Raw genomic sequence first — 16161 nt, forward strand, 5'->3', positions numbered from 1 at the left:
ATCAAAGGATGGATACTCCAATCCATAAGATCAAAGGATGGATACTCCAATCCATAAGATCAAAGGATGGATACTCCAATCCATAAGGTCCTGGTTTACAGTTGTGTAGGGGAAAGTAAGTCCTAAATGTATTAGCTTACAGTCGAGAGGATATTCAGGTTTACATTTATTCGACCTTGGTTACATCCTAAATGGTTTAAGATAGAGGAGAGATCTAGAGAAGGCAGAGTGGAATAATAACACAATTTGCTTTTCCAAAGTTCAAGTTAAAATATTCTGATCCACTAACGTGGATTATTACTCACAGTCTCCTAAGGAAGATTTAAAGTTGGTTGCTATGATTGCCCTATTGATTCCTCTGGGCTTCAAAATGCCATCAAGACAAGCTACATATAAGACAGCTTTTAGTAGATCAGAAGATTCTGTTTTCTTTTCTGTTTATTTATTCAAATAATTTGTTTAGGAATATTACATGTGTAAAATCAAAGTATTTACAAGAATTAAACATTTGTTAATATATGATGTTTGTCTGATGATCGTAGTTAATGTCATAGATGCTAGGTTGTGCCAAGTTACCCTGTAACAGTTTATACAGCTCTTAAGTAGTTATAGTACGGCTTAGCAGATAGTAACAGTGTTGCTACATACTTATAAAAACACAAAATAAAGACAATCGTAGGTCAGTTGATGCTCTTATAGAAAATGAGTACAGTGAAGTGCCTTTGGCCCAGCTGTTGCATAAATAGCCAATAATTCTCAGATGTCCCCTGTCACAGAGATGTTTGAAGCGAAGAAATTTTATTTCCGTTGGAAATGGTTGTAGGGAAGGGTACGTTTACATATACATCAGATACCTTTTAGGACTATAGTTACAGGCCTACTGACTACCTATCACAACAACCAATAAACAAAGTCTAACCCAAACAACAAAACCCTCTTGATTTGTTGTTAACACTCTATATTTTTATAATTAAACCGAAGTATTTACAATAAAAATAAAATTACTAATTGAGTAGCCTTAACAACCATCTGTTGTAGGTTGCTAAAAAAATAAACAGCACTTATTTATCTTTTTTTTAGTTCAAAACGACTGCTTCTCTAAGTTATATTATTTTGTTCTAGGTAACATTCATGGATGTATTAAGTACTTTGAAGAAGGATTAGCAACAGCCTTCAAACCCTTATCAGATCCCAGATTGTACTTTCATTATGGTGATGCTCTTACCCGTATTGGTAGAAAATCAGACGCTATGAAAGTAATTTGATTGGCCTTTCATTATATTTGAAACCATTCTTTATGCTTTGGTATATGTTTGTTCTAAACTGTTTGGTGATAGGTATATGATTCAGCTGTTGCTTTGGGGCTGTTTAGATCCAGGTACCAGAGGTCTCTCTACAACGTAGATAGGCTCGCCGCTAGGCCTTGGTGGACTCATCAACAGACTACTTATGCTTCCTTCTTTAAGTAAGGACCACTTTTTTTTAACATATTATCTTTAATACAAGTGTTATTAGATACATTAACCTTTTACATGTTTAGAATATTAGAAAACAACTGGAAAAGAATACGTGATGAAGCTGCTGAAGCTTTTAAACTCAATGGGACGTTTAAGGATGAAGCTGAAGGACTCAGAGATAAGGGAGACTGGAAACAATTTGAACTTTTTGCTAGAGGTACTGTTCAAAACTTTATTGAATAATGTTGGGAGGAATGACAAATACTTTAATAATATTTTCCCTTAGGTTCAAAAATGAAAAACAATTGCGAGATAACACCTTTCACCTGTTCACTGATTAGCAGCTTTGAGCCGGCCGCAACGTGTAAGCGTGGCCAGAGCAAGTTTAGCATTATGGATGCTGGGACCCACATTTGGCCTCATTGCGGGCCCACTAATTGCAGGTTGAGAGCACATCTAGGGCTTATTGTACCACCGGGGCCGAAGATAAGAGTAGCCAACATCACGAGGTAATATCTTTTTAAATATCTGTATTAAAATCAATACTTGTGATGATTGATTGACCATAAGTGAATTAGAAGATGGTCTGGGTTGAGGTCATGAAAAACAATTTATCAATAGCCAATGGTTCAACCCACACAGCACGTCTTCTTCAGTGCTAAAATAAAAAGATACAGTGTAGGTAAAGGTAGTAATTATATACTACAAAAACCAAACTTTCATAAACCAATTAGAACCAGATATATAGAATAGAATATTTTATAGTTTTTTTTTTTATTTCAAACTACTTGGTCTCCTGTATAAAGACATAAAATCTAAGAGGCATTGATGTAATTTTGAAGAACAAGACTTCAGCTTTTCTAAAATTGTAGTAACGTTGGTTTTGAATAAAATTTAAAGGAGTTATGAATTTTTTTCCTGAATGTGGGATATAGTCAAGAAAAATTTTGTTTAAAAATCAAGTCCTTAAAGTTCTGATTTTTCATTTTAATGAAAAACCATATTTAAGTATTTCGAAAGATGCATGTCTAATAATTTTTGACCTAGTGTCACCAAAAAATGTTTATTGAAATCAGTGATACCATGTCCGTAGCCTCCCCTTGTTAATTTCAAATTTTCTTCTGTTAAAAGCTATTAAGTAAAGATTGTCTACTCAAAAAATTAAGCATCAGAGAAAATTTTTGATCATTTGTTTCTCTAGTTGTTAATATCACGTGATGAAGCTGTTTAACCTTTCTTTTTATTTTAGGACCTGGGAAGAAGGTAAAGTAATAGTGTTTGACGATTCTTTTGAACACGAAGTATGGCATGACGGTACTTCATTGAGACTCGTCCTCATCGTCGATGTCTGGCATCCAGAATTGACAATCAAAGAGAAACTCTCCCTGTCACCGATATAAACAGTGCCAATATCAATTTGTGACTACGCGATTATATAGCCAAAGTCTTGTACCTTTAACAATAATACTGAATTCAGTTGTTCCTTTTTTATTCCTGTACTGAACTGAATTGTGGAGAACATTTTATAAAATTGATGTTCACTTTTTGTGTTTTTTCATATTGATATTAATAGATGTTTATATGACTGTTTTGTTCCGTTAGGATATTGGACTATTTTGTTATAATAAATTGTTGCCATTGTAAAAAAAAGTTGCTTTATTTCTTTTACTTTCACTTACCTTTATATTAAATATATAAGAGAAATTATTGTGAACAATCTCAGATTTTTTTTCCTGGAGATTACTTTTTTAGAATTCTCAATATCCATTTTATTACTTATTAAAGTTTCAAAGCTATATCATAATTTTTACATTTTATATCATCAGTAAGAGATGTATATTTTTCACATTTATGCTCTTTTATTCTTTCCATTGCCTGTGTTCCAGACTTATGAGACTGTAGCAGCAAAACAATGCAATCACTATAATTAGCTATTACTGGAAGATGCCAAAACTAATCCTTGATTCTCAGTTAGCAGTTTAGTTATTTAAGAGCTATTCATTGGCAAAGTTTTGTCAAGTGTGACATCATTTGACCTAAGGAGACCTGCAATAACACAACATTTTTCTGCAACATTTAATTCTAAGAAAAATGATGATGATGTTTCCTGAATTATGTTTGCAAGGTATCTACTTTCAGCATTTGTGCACAATTAGTTCACACTGTCTAAGAGAACACTTAAATTGAATTAAGATGAAGAGAAGACAGTCAGGGATGCAGTCAGTTATGATAAACACAAATAGGTTAAACATTTTATTTGTGTAAATAATTATTAATGGCATAATATTTATAAAATATTTGGCATGAATAAAATAAGTTTTACTTGTCTTAATCATTACTGACCGCACCTTCTCATATTAAATCTACAGTCACAATAAACACCTCATTATTAAAATTGAAGTACATTTAATAACATTTCTCAGTATCATTTTCTAATTTTTTTTTTATCTAGATATATATTCATATATAGCACTCAGTTGTAAAACGTGGTAACTAAAGAAATGAAAACTTTCACATCATCAAAATATTTGTTAATTATAGTGATTTTAATTATAGTATGATTTAATGTTATGTTTAAAAAGAAAAGTACCTATCCGTAATATAAAGCAAATACTTAGGCCATCAAGTGGTCCGAGGTGTACTTTGCTACCATGACAATGGCTGTTATCTCTGTAACAACCAGAGAGCAAGAGATTGAGAGTCACTCGGGTTCAGAATTTTTTATCAGTCTTTTCATTGATAATTCACATCATGTGTGAGTAAATATCCAAGGAGCCGTTCCCTAGAGCTAGCGTAACAAGAGAAGAAGGAATCATGAAAGGAGAGACAGCTAATCATTCCATACAATGATCAATCACACCTGAATAAGTTCTTCATTTTTTAATTATGAAAATTCTATCTGACTTCCGGGCATCTCAACTTGAAATCATTACTAGCTGTAATATTCAATACACCGAAATTCCAAATATATTAACCAATCTATCTAAAAAATGTTTTCTTTGGAAACTCCCTAAAACTCTGTTATTTATTCAATATATTTTTTCTCGTTAATTTACAATTAATTTTGTTTTTCTATTATATGCAATCCAAATTATGTATCTGCATCGTCCAAAATAGGACGATCTCCTGTCCTCAAGTTGAAGGTGTAGTTCTCTGTACACTATCTATAATTTAATATGTAGATAATTCCTTTAAAAATATGAATTTCTTAAAAGCTCTTTAAAAAATCTATGAAATAAACACAAATAAATTAAAAATTCCTTGAAGACAGAACTTCAAGTGAAGAAGAGAGTAGGAAATAAAATATATTTTTTAAAAATATCTTTAATTTAAAAAAACAAACACAATTTGGTTCAATATTTTACAATTGAGAACCCAAAGGAATGATTACATGTTTGTAGGTTATGTTACTAATGATCACAATTATATTACTTTTTATTAAAGTTTAGGAGATAAATTCCAGATTTTGACTATTTTTTTTTTTTTTTGTATAAAACTATTTAAGGTTAGCTATTGAAAGGCCCCTTATTTCTATGGTAACTGATTCTTTTGGTACAGAAACATAATATATGCTATTTTAAAATTAATTTCTACCACTGCTGCTCATAATGTTGTAATATTCGGACTGTATACTAACAATCCCTGGAGCTTATTTTTCATTATTTTGTTAATTTATAATTTTTTATCTGAAATGATTATATGTCTAGGTTTAGAAAATATATGTTTCATGTCCATACACTGTACCCTGTAACCTGCCTCAACCATTTGACACTCTTTAGAAAGAATTCATACTGCTGCATCCTACTATGTATTTTTTCTTTAAAAATTACAATAAAAAAAAAATACTGATATACTGTAGCAAAAAGAAGTAAAAGCAAATTAATAGTAAAGAATGGTTAGCCACTATTGTGATTTTATTTCCAAAAGTATTGCTACTTTTTCTCTTCTCATAGCTTAAAATAAATGTCCTATTTAAGTCTTCTTGATTCTTCATTGAAATCACTATCTCTGTATTAGGCACTTAAACTTGATGATTTTCTGTCTCATTTTTATCTTCCTCATGCCAGGTGCTGTCAGTAATGACAAAACTAGTGTTCAGATGTAAATTTGGTAAACTTTTACGTTGTGTAAAATTAGTCTTGATTTGATCACATTCATAACCACCCTGGGATCGAGTACTTCTCCTGATTTCGTCCATCTTTCTGGAAAATGGATCCATGTTTTGTCTTTTATCATCTTCCACTTGACAGTTGGAGCAACTCTGATGAGTTGTTTCAACAGCTTTGTCTATCTTTCTTATTGGATAACTGTCACTCCAAGAATCCCTTGGAGAATCGCATAATACTGGTTTCCATCTTACTCCTTTCCATTGACCTGAGCTGGTACTCATCCTCCTGATCCCAAGATTGTTCATTAGGTGTTCTGTGGACAATATCATTGGAGATTCATTTCCTAATACTTCCTTTTTTTTTGTTTTCTTATCTATCTCTTCATGATCTGTTATGGCTCCGTCTATTTCAGGTTTTTCAGAAACAGAATCTATTGCTGCATTTGCAGTTGAGCAGTAGCTGTCTATAGTTGAGTTTGATGACCAGTGGTGCCACTGTTGTGTTTCAGGAATATTAAAGTTGAAAGGCTTATCTCGAACTATTGGAGTGGGAACTCTCGGGGCCTTTCTGAAGAAATGTTTTATTTTTGATCCATGGTGCTCTTGAGCGGCAGTACCAATCTCATCAGGATCTGCCATGCATTCGATATCAATGTTGTCAGTACTCGGCCTGCAACAATGTTCATTTAATTAAAGTAATTTTTAATGTTAGTATCAGAATGAAAATCACGAGGCTTTAAGTAGTGAATAATCAATAAAATCAAACAATAATATGATTTAGAAATAACCTGAAACATTTTTTACTGTTTAACAAAAATTGAAACTTATGAGTTTCACTTATCAATAAATGATGAAAATATATGAGAATTGTTAACGATTTTACTTAGTTTATTTAAGAGAAAGTAAAGGAATCCACAAAAATAAAGTAAACTAAAATATTTTTCTTCACCTCTTATGTATAATATTATAGTGGTATATGAAAAAGCCTTAAACATTCATAATCAGATGAATGAAATATTTAAAAAAAAAAAAGGAATTTCCAAATTTTAGAATCCGGAGAAAACTATCTACAATTTTACATTGTTTAGTTATAATAAAAAAAATATCAAAGCCTGTAATTTCTTTAATTCAAGACTTGTAATAATTAGCACACCAAATTATAACTTAATTATAATTTTGGCTGAAATTTTACTTATATATTGTAAACATTGAATAGAACTATGACTTCGTAGAACTATGACTGACTTTGTTTTTCCCTTCATGTACACATATGACTTTATAATAAAGAGAAATAATTTTATTTTTATTTTGGTCCGAAAGATTTTCAATGCAGTCTCTCTCAAAAGTTATTTGACTTATTTTTTATCTAATATTAAAACATTTATTTAAAAGGTAGCATATCCTATAAATATGTTGATTTTCCATTGAAAATTTTAATTTACAACAGCTATTTGACAAGGGAAAATTTAAGTTTGAAAAAACTGAATAAGTTTTTGGTGTACAATTTTAATTTGTAAAAACACATTAATTAAGAAAAGTGGATATATTAACTTAAAAAATTCCTCATTTATGAATTAAACTTTAAAAAAAAAAATACTGAAATATCGTCTTTGATTTGGTCTATTATTCCCTAATGCATTTCATCTGAAAATAATAGGTCTATTTTTTTTCTTTTGTATGAAAAAACAATAATATTTATTCTATGACAAAATGCAAATTAGAAAAAAAATGTATATTTATTCATATCAACAATGATGTGCTAACAAATTAAATTATATATTTTTCTCAATGTATTTTGAAATGATCAATTTATATATTACTTGGTGTTAGCCCTCTTTTTTGTTTTTCTCTACCAGCAATCTGATATCTTCAAAAACTTTTTACGAGATTGGATATCTGATAGCTCACTTTATTGGTGGTTTCTATTTGAAAAAAATTAATAAATAATAGACTGGTTTGGTGCATGCAAGTTTTTGAATCTGGATTGTATTTATTTATAGAATTAAATAAATGAAGTATTTAAAATGGTGTGATCACTAATATTACGTTTTTATATATGCTTTATCGCTATGAATTCTGAAGGACCAAATTATGAACCCAAAGGTAATTCAATACATTAGAGTTGTATTTAAGATCAGTTATCTTCATGTTCATTGTGATTAGAAATCATATGTTAGGAAATAAAATGCAGTCAATATAAAATGAGATTTGTAAGAGCATTTGGTGTGTTAAATTTTTTAATAGGTAATTTGTAGGTTTGTAGTACACTTTGTAGATACACTCAGCTGTAGTTATCTGATAGTTGTATTTAGGTATGATTTTTTCTATTTCCTTTTCCATAGGAATTCATGTCAGGGTTATATATTTTTAAATTTTACATATTCTTAGCTGCAGCTAAGCCTGTTATCTGTAGAGTAATATTTTGGTGTCTTTTGATGTCAATAATAATTAATGAAAAAAATCTAAAAGAAAAATTAACGTTAATAAACACACAAGAAGAAAGTATGAAGGAAAATAAATATAAAAACAAATAGCATAACAAAAATGAAGGATGAAAAACAATTATTATTAGGTAAATAATTAACAGAATACACACAAAGAAGATCCCATGTAGAAATTAAAGCAAATCAGAATTGAATCAAAGGATTATGAAATACCTACTCTTTTTAAATCAGTCAAAATAACTTCCATCAAATGGCTGATAACAATTAGATTATACATCAAAGGGGAAATAAAAGTTCTTCATATATCTGAAGTTTTCTTTCCAAACCTTTTTATTTAGATCCAAAATTTGAATTCTATTTGATTTTGTATTATGGATGATATTTTTTTATTTTGAAACTAGTTTTTGATTTTAAAAAGATTTTTTTTTTTTGTCATTTGATTAATAAGCACCAGTTAAAACATACACACCTATTTTCTAACAGAGAAGCTTAAAAGGCAGTTTGTATAGTTAATAAAAATGGAGGTTTAAGTTTGGCCTTTAATTTTTTAACAAAGTTAAAAGTAAGGATAGGAGGCGGGTCCTAATGCACAATCTTACCGCCAAATACCTGCTGGGCCGCTGCTGGCAGAATGGTTGAACAGATTGGAGAATGAAGCTTTTGGAGTACTTCTCTGCTCAACTTCTTCCTCCTCTGTAATATCAGGCAAGAACATAGACTGCTGATCCTCAGGAACCCTATTAGTGAAAAATACTTTGTAAATTCATTAAAAAACATCTAACTTTTATATCAAGAAAACAATAATTATTCTGGCATGGCATCTTATTAAAAACAATCAAGATAAACAGAGATTAGTGCTGTATAATAGTTAAACTGTATAAAATAAAATTAATCAATCCAGCAATAGACTAGAAAGAGTACTGAGGAGGCATTCTTCAATCTTTATGTTATATTATTATGTGAGTTTGGTCAGCACTTTGCTCCAATGGCCTGATTAAAATAAATAAAAATTAACTCCTAAAATAAAAATAAAGAAACAATAATATATTTTGAAAAAGTAAGTAATAAAAAAATATATTGAAAAAATCATAAATTAATGAATAACATTTTTTTTTGTCTCATTGCTTTGTGCACACAAAGTCATTTATTTCATTTGTAATAGATTGATAAGAAGGATAAAATAACAAAAGGAGAAAAAGAAACCAATGCTATATAGTTATTAATAACAACATGAAATAAAAGAATGGCTGGTTAAATTCTTAATATTGTAAATTGTGGATTTTTTAACACAAACACTAAAGTGCTTAAAATATAGAATAGCAAATCCTGCAAATATTTTTGTTTTTAAATAGAAGATTTTAATAAAAATAAGTGAATGAATATAGAAATGTTTTGAATATTGAATTTATGATGGTAGAAAAGATTTTAGAAATATTAAAAAGGATTGTAGTACCATTATAATGTTATATTTACATACAATATCGTTTACTCATAAACTAACTCAAATTTGATATTAAAAGGAGACTAAGAAAATAGGAAAATTTTATATTTCTTTGTATTTTTAATCATTGTATGACATACATCTAAGCTGTTTGGCAAATGCAAGTTATGTCTATTTTTACTCAATAAATAGTGTAAATATTAGAAAGAAGCAATAACTTCATCAAAATGTAATTACATAAATATAAATATATCTTTCATTTCAGTGGAAAGTTTGCTGTCTCTTTAATTTAAATTATTGGCATTCCTTTTTTAATGAAGAAGATGCCATTAAAACACCTACTACAAAAGATATTACGGTTATTTTTGATGTGAGAATGTATATTTTCAAATTTTTGTTTAAATATAATTATTATTAAAATTATATTATTAAATATAAATAATTATTTCCATTATTTTAACTAACATCATATTATGTACAGATCCACGATAAGTTTTCTTCTTGTACGCAACAGCTGCACCTGTGTACGGAAGAACTAGATTGAGATCATCAAAATATTTATCTTTAACAAGAGGTGGTGTCTTGACCATTAATGTATCCACGCCCAGGTAAGATACTTTTGTGTGTCTATCTATCAACCAGTTCAATTCAAAATCTTCATCATCATCACCAAAAGGATTTATCAATTGTTCTGCTACCTGAAAGTAATTATAATTTTTTTAAAGACTAATTAAAAAAAAAAAGGTTACTTCACTAACTAATTTCTTATATTTGATTACTTATATTACAGATGTGTGAATTTATGATAAGATTATAAGTATTAAATGTAACTGATTAGAGGCACAGGAGGTAGTAACTCAGCGCATTACTCACTGAGCTACTCCGCTCTCTGTTTTTTTATTTTTAATTGCTAATGAGACATTATTTGTTTTGTATGAATTAGAACAGGGACAAAATAAATTCCTGAAAATAGTTTTATAGAAAATTTAAACCTGAAAAGGTGAAAACATGTTAAAAAATTCAAAGAAATTCTGAATTGGATTTTCAAAAATACACATTTGAAATTATTTCTTAATGTTTCCCTCTCAAGCAAGTTGTGGTGAGAGGCTCAAAGTAGTGTGGGTTCAACTCACATCTGGATCAGTTAATATTTTCTGTGGTGGTTTTGATTCTCATACTCACAACAGAACAGGATGGTTAGGCAAACTCTAGGTTACCATCTGAAAAAGCATTGACAAAAAGGCTCTACTTTTGAATGACTCCTAGGTTTATGAACCTTGGTTCACATACTTCTTTTGGGAAATCTGATTATGAACTGATAAAAAGAGTTCAACAGTGTTACTATAGTACTTTTAGTGATCAACAACACGGGTATAAAGGTTGGTACCACTGTTTATAAGATTTGGAGCTGAATAAATTTATTATGACAAAAATATTTTTGAAAGATTATTCATTACTTTTAAGAGACCCATGAAGAAAAAAAACTGCAAGATCGTGAACACTGGGAGATATATATCGATTTCCATTTGCAGTTGCTTTTTCGCTTCTTCAACATACTGTCTTCCAACGAGCGCAGCAATAAAAAATGAATAAGTCGCTAATGTTACAACCTTTATAACAAAATAAAATATTATTGATTTAGAAACGGTATACATAACTTAATTCTTATTTTAAATTCAAACCTGAGTATACACAAGTGGGATGGAAATCCAGTCGTAGCTCCAAAGAAGACCACATTTTGAACGAAATTCATTGAACTCCTAAAATATTATTTTTTAAAACATATATGTACACATATTTTTTTTAAAAAACACAATTATCTTTTGATCCTTTTCTCTCACTTTGTTTGTTCTTCTCCATTTCGGCCCTCAGGTCATTATCAAGGAGAACCTCAAATATTCACATTTTTCAGTAACAATTAGCTCCTATACCCCAGTTGATTATCTTTAAAAACAATTATATTTATCTATAAGGAGAAGATGGTTGGGGGTGTGGTCAGAGAATAACCCAAATAAGTTAAAATTGTTATGTGTTATTCTCTGACCACACCCCCAACCATCTTTTCCTCATATATATTATCCAAGGTCAACTATCTTCTCATTATTATATCACATTTTATTTTTATAAATTGTGGTATTAATTGATAAATATAATTGTTTTTAAAGATAATTGACTAATGTATAGTAGCCTGCAACAATTATCTCATGGGCAAATCAATTTTAAGGTTGTAGAAATATAATGTTACTGTGATGAATTAAACGTAATTATATATGTTAAATTAATTATTTATATATTTTTAATGTAAAAAAATATGAATATTTTAGGGTCTCTATGATAATGGCCAGAGGCTTGAAATGCAGGGGAAGATATTTTAACTTTATAAGTATAAAGTGAGAGAAAAGTTTCAAAACATATTTATTTTTAATTTAAATTACATGCTCTCAAACACAAAGCTGATAGTTAGCTTTTTATTTTTATTTCATCAATTATATTTTAGTTGTATACATACTACAATTAAGTCAATAGTTGCTTTCTCATAGAAATTTAAATATATTTGTTGTAAGTCTGTATTACATGCTCCTCAAGAACAAAGAAAAACCAAGAACCAATTAAAATTGTATGTATACAAAGTTAAAAATAATAAAATTATATTTTTAATGTTCTAATTATTATTTTAAATAGATAATATAATTAAATTTTCTAGTATAAATAATTGTTATCTATTGCTTCCAAAAATATTCCACTCTATACCTATTCTTTATTTTCAACATTTTTATTTCTTTGTGCATTAAAAGTTATTTGTATTTGTATATTATTGACATTACCGCATGTCTCTCTACTTTAGAACATTGAAGAAGTAATACTAATTGTCACTCAAAATTTTTTAAGCAATCCTGAATTTTATATTAAATTTTGAAATTGATAATTTTACCTGCATTATCAACTTAAGACCTTGAGGGTCAGTGATTTTGTTTCCTTTCCTGGCATCCTTGAGGAGAGATATAAACCAAGTGCAAGGGATCCAGTAAGTATTGAATTCTAAGCTTGGCACTGCAGTGAACATTTCAAGCTCAATTCTTGTCATGAACCCTGGAGATGATATAATTACTATTATGAAATGAAAATTAAGTCTGGTTTAGTAGAAAGATTTTTAATAGGTTTAAAAATGTTGGTTGTTAATTTTTTTTTTTGTGAATCTCAAAATTTAAAAAATGTACAGTTAAGAAATATTAAATTTATCCTTGGGCAAAAAATTAAGTTAACTAAAAAGTTTGTTATTTGATCAACAATTTTTAACTTATTTAAAATTTATTATTACCTGCCTCAATGAGATGTTCCATGGTTGGAAAGCGGCGCTTCACTGCAGAACTGATGGAACGCAGCACCAAGATGAGGGACAAATTGAGATAGCGCATCATGGTCCTCCTTAAGATCCGTCCCTGCTCATCATTGGACCCCACATATAGAGCCAGGGAGTGCATCACCCTGTTTATTGTCAAGCTTGAGTCATTTGAATTATACATACACATATTTATTATAAATTATATTCTATATGTATGCTTCAGAGTTTTTATGTAGGTACAACTTAAAAACTAAATTAGAAGTGATAGGTCAACTAAATTGGTAATAATAAAAGATAATTCTATTAATATCTTAGACTATCGATACACCATTATGACATAAAAAAAAAACTGTCACCACTGGGGTGAGTACTGCTTCTTGATCAACGGTCGTGCACATTGTGATGGGTCTCCATTCATGCTCAATCATTGTGTTTATCCTTCGGTTAAATAAAGACCAAGCTGCCTAATTTATAGAAGCTAAGTGTGTGCTAGGAGGTTATTGCGGGTCATGCCAGACTAATAAAACAACAACTTTATGGATTAGGAATTTTCCAGTCATTTCTCATCTATGTTGTAATCCTGAAGATAGCCCACAATGTTGGATCGAAACATTCTTCTTCTATCAGCACATCAGGTGCATGAAACTGTACTAGGCTACAAAAATCCTATTTCTCTCTATCCCTTGCATGGGTAACAGAAGTCCTCATTTTCCAAAGAATCCTGCCCCACTCCATCCTTCCCTCCGATCTTCAGCCTACCACCTTCTGAGATATTTTTTCATTACTTCATGCCTAGTCATTTTTTACTTACAGTGTGGAGGTTATCAACATGTATTATGTATATATGTATGTAATCTAAATGTTACATGGCCATTACTATGCAACCTAAATCAGTACATATGAATAAACCTTATCTCAGTTTAAGGTGATAATTAGAAATACCTAACTTTATAAAGTAACCTCTTATCTGAACACTTTATTAAGAAATCCTTGGCTGCTAGTTTAGCTGGTCTATATAAGTGTTGACTGGGAGCGTGGTGGTACTGTGGTAAGGCATGTTGCTAACTCCAAGGACCAGGGTTTGAATCCTGCTCGACAGAAAATTGTTTTCATCACTCTGCAGCCGAGAGTCAACCCTGTGAGTTCTGGAGCACTACTGGAGTCCACCCAGCATTATAAATTGGGTATAAATCTGGCGGTCGAGCGTGATTCTGACCAAATTATCTGCTTGCACAACCGTTGGTCTGATAACAGTACTTCCTTACAAAGTACTGAACTCCTGACCCTTCGTAGGTTTTACAGATTTTAATTTTTTTCTAATATATGTGTTGACTACGTTTTAGAAAAATATTATTTATTAATTACGTTTAATATCAAAATCCAGTTGTTTTTTAAATAGTGTTGCATAATTATTACAACTAATTAATTAGCATTGAAAATTTTCACTTATGATTGAAAAGAATTGATCAGAAAATTTCTAGCTAGATGATAGTTCTTAAGGTAGACTTATTTATCTAATTTTCTTTATCACAAGATCTGAGCACAAATGTGATTACCATTTCGCTGATACGCGTTCAGCTCTCGATACGATCTGGCGCTCTCTTCTGTATTAAAAGAAGATCGATCCAGTTCTGTGAGACAATTGGACTTCTTAGTTTATTTGTTTATGTTATTTACTTGAAATTGACCTTTTTTTAAATTAATATTTACAATATGATAAGAAAGAACAGTTTAATTATTAATATTAGCTAATTAATTTATATCCGTGGTCAAAGCTCTGCTTGAAGGGAAGAAATGCCAAGAAATATTATTTTAGTAATAATTTATTTCTCGTTTTTAGGTTTTGAAAACAAATACCATATTATTTGTTTATGCAGGAGATGGTCGGGGGTGCGGTAAAAAAATTATAGGTTTAAGTTGAACATACCATTAAATTAGTAATCACGAAATAATCTATATAATAATCCTTTTATGATAATTCCTAATTAGTAATTTAGTTGAGAGGCAAAAGTTAAAAAAAAAATACTTTACTTAAAACGTTTTGCTAGTTTTTGTAACAATTTGGCAACACTGGTGTATTACCAATAGCCAGTAGCCAAAAGATATTATTGCTCTGTGATTATGACATTGTTTTATCTTAAAATTCCAAAAGTAAGTGATCTTAATCGGGTTAGTGACAGTGTTTGGAATAGTTTGAAGTGCTCATGGTTCACCTCAATTCTTTCCTAATTTTATGCAGGTAAGATTAAGTTATCTTAAAAATTGAAAAAAAAAATGGAAATTGGGATTGGTTTTGTTGAATGAACTAAATGTTTGGTGAAGCCACTTAGTTCATTTTTGCATTAAACAAGGCAGTTTTCGATATAATGATATTATCTGTAGGTCTTAACAGTTCAATTTTAAGGGACGAAGTTCTTTGTATATGAGTAGATGTCAATTGGAGTCGAACTGACTAGAAAGGTGCACTATATTTCCTTACCGATTTTGAATGTGTATATATATATATTTTTGTGATGATCCTGCATTGAAAAATAGGTAAATATACGACAGATTCGTTCAAAGGGTTCTGAGAGCTAAAAAATAACGATGTTGGAACTGTTTCATTTTGTACCTCGAGTTTGAAAAATAATATTGACATGACTCTTACACCAAACCATTTGTTTTCTTGATTAGATTAAAAGAAAAATATAAAGATTAGAATATAATCTTTTTTTATAAAATAAATTAAAAAAAAATTAAATTACTAAGTAAACCAGACTTACCACAAATGGTGAAACATTTTTATTCAGCGCGCCAAAAAAACCTTTGTGTTGAAAATATCTTTTAAGTAAAAAAAAAAAAATATTTCAGAGAGAAGCTAGAAGCTATTTAGGTGTTTCTGGATTATATATATTTTTTATCTTCAGAAAAATTTAAAAAAAACGCAAGGGGTCTTTTTGTAGGTTATGAAAAAAAAAATTTGGTAATGCTTCTATGGGTAAAATTGTCTGAAAAGTTTATCTCCTTTATAGATAAGCTCTACGATCCTCAATACAAGATGTAACAGGACTATGGACACACTAAGGCTATACATCTCTAATAGATGATTTGGTCTGCATTTGTTGTACAGCTGGTGATCATGTCCTTAAGGAGTGCTCGAAGAAAAAAGAAAATATCTTGCTCGACCTGTGTAAATTGTGTACGGGCGAACTAACTCCTATATTACTATATAGTGATCGTATGCTCTGATACCCATTCATAGATAGGGTAAGATGATCGTATGCTCTGGTACCACCTCCTAGATTACGGTATGGTGATCGTAACCTTTGATACCAACTCCTAGACTACGGTCTGGTGATCGTATGCTCTGATACCCATTCATAGATAGG

At 30.0% G+C, this 16161-nt stretch overlaps 2 protein-coding genes across 4 annotated transcripts in view; one reads left to right on the forward strand and one right to left on the reverse strand.

The window, feature by feature from the left end:
* LOC106680737 (probable serine/threonine-protein kinase kinX) overlaps positions 1 to 3115 on the forward strand; it is a gene marked incomplete in the record, with an annotated part of 29766 nt that extends 26651 nt beyond the window's left edge. The window contains 5 exon segments of the mRNA XM_067049723.1: positions 1046 to 1256; positions 1338 to 1465; positions 1541 to 1674; positions 1744 to 1966; positions 2707 to 3115. Coding sequence (XP_066905824.1) covers positions 1046 to 1256; positions 1338 to 1465; positions 1541 to 1674; positions 1744 to 1966; positions 2707 to 2857 — 847 coding nt within the window.
* Positions 3116 to 4763: 1648 nt separating this feature from the next.
* Positions 4764 to 16161, reverse strand: part of LOC106680733 (bestrophin-2) — a 67401-nt gene continuing 56003 nt past the window's right edge. The window contains exons 3-9 of one of the 3 annotated variants that reach the window (XM_014420648.2): positions 12770 to 12936; positions 12383 to 12540; positions 11133 to 11210; positions 10908 to 11060; positions 9916 to 10148; positions 8609 to 8746; positions 4764 to 6235 (exon numbers count right to left, since the gene is read on the reverse strand). In XM_014420648.2, coding sequence (XP_014276134.1) covers positions 5479 to 6235; positions 8609 to 8746; positions 9916 to 10148; positions 10908 to 11060; positions 11133 to 11210; positions 12383 to 12540; positions 12770 to 12936 — 1684 coding nt within the window. In that variant the 3' untranslated portion in view covers positions 4764 to 5478. The remainder of the gene's footprint in view (positions 6236 to 8608; positions 8747 to 9915; positions 10149 to 10907; positions 11061 to 11132; positions 11211 to 12382; positions 12541 to 12769; positions 12937 to 16161) is intronic. The other 2 variants (XM_014420649.3, XM_024364404.2) reach the window with 2 other exon arrangements.

The sequence above is a fragment of the Halyomorpha halys genome, unplaced genomic scaffold, assembly GCF_000696795.3.
Source record: "Halyomorpha halys isolate HHAL.00 unplaced genomic scaffold, Hhal_1.1 Scaffold284.1, whole genome shotgun sequence".
NCBI lineage: Eukaryota > Metazoa > Arthropoda > Insecta > Hemiptera > Pentatomidae > Halyomorpha > Halyomorpha halys.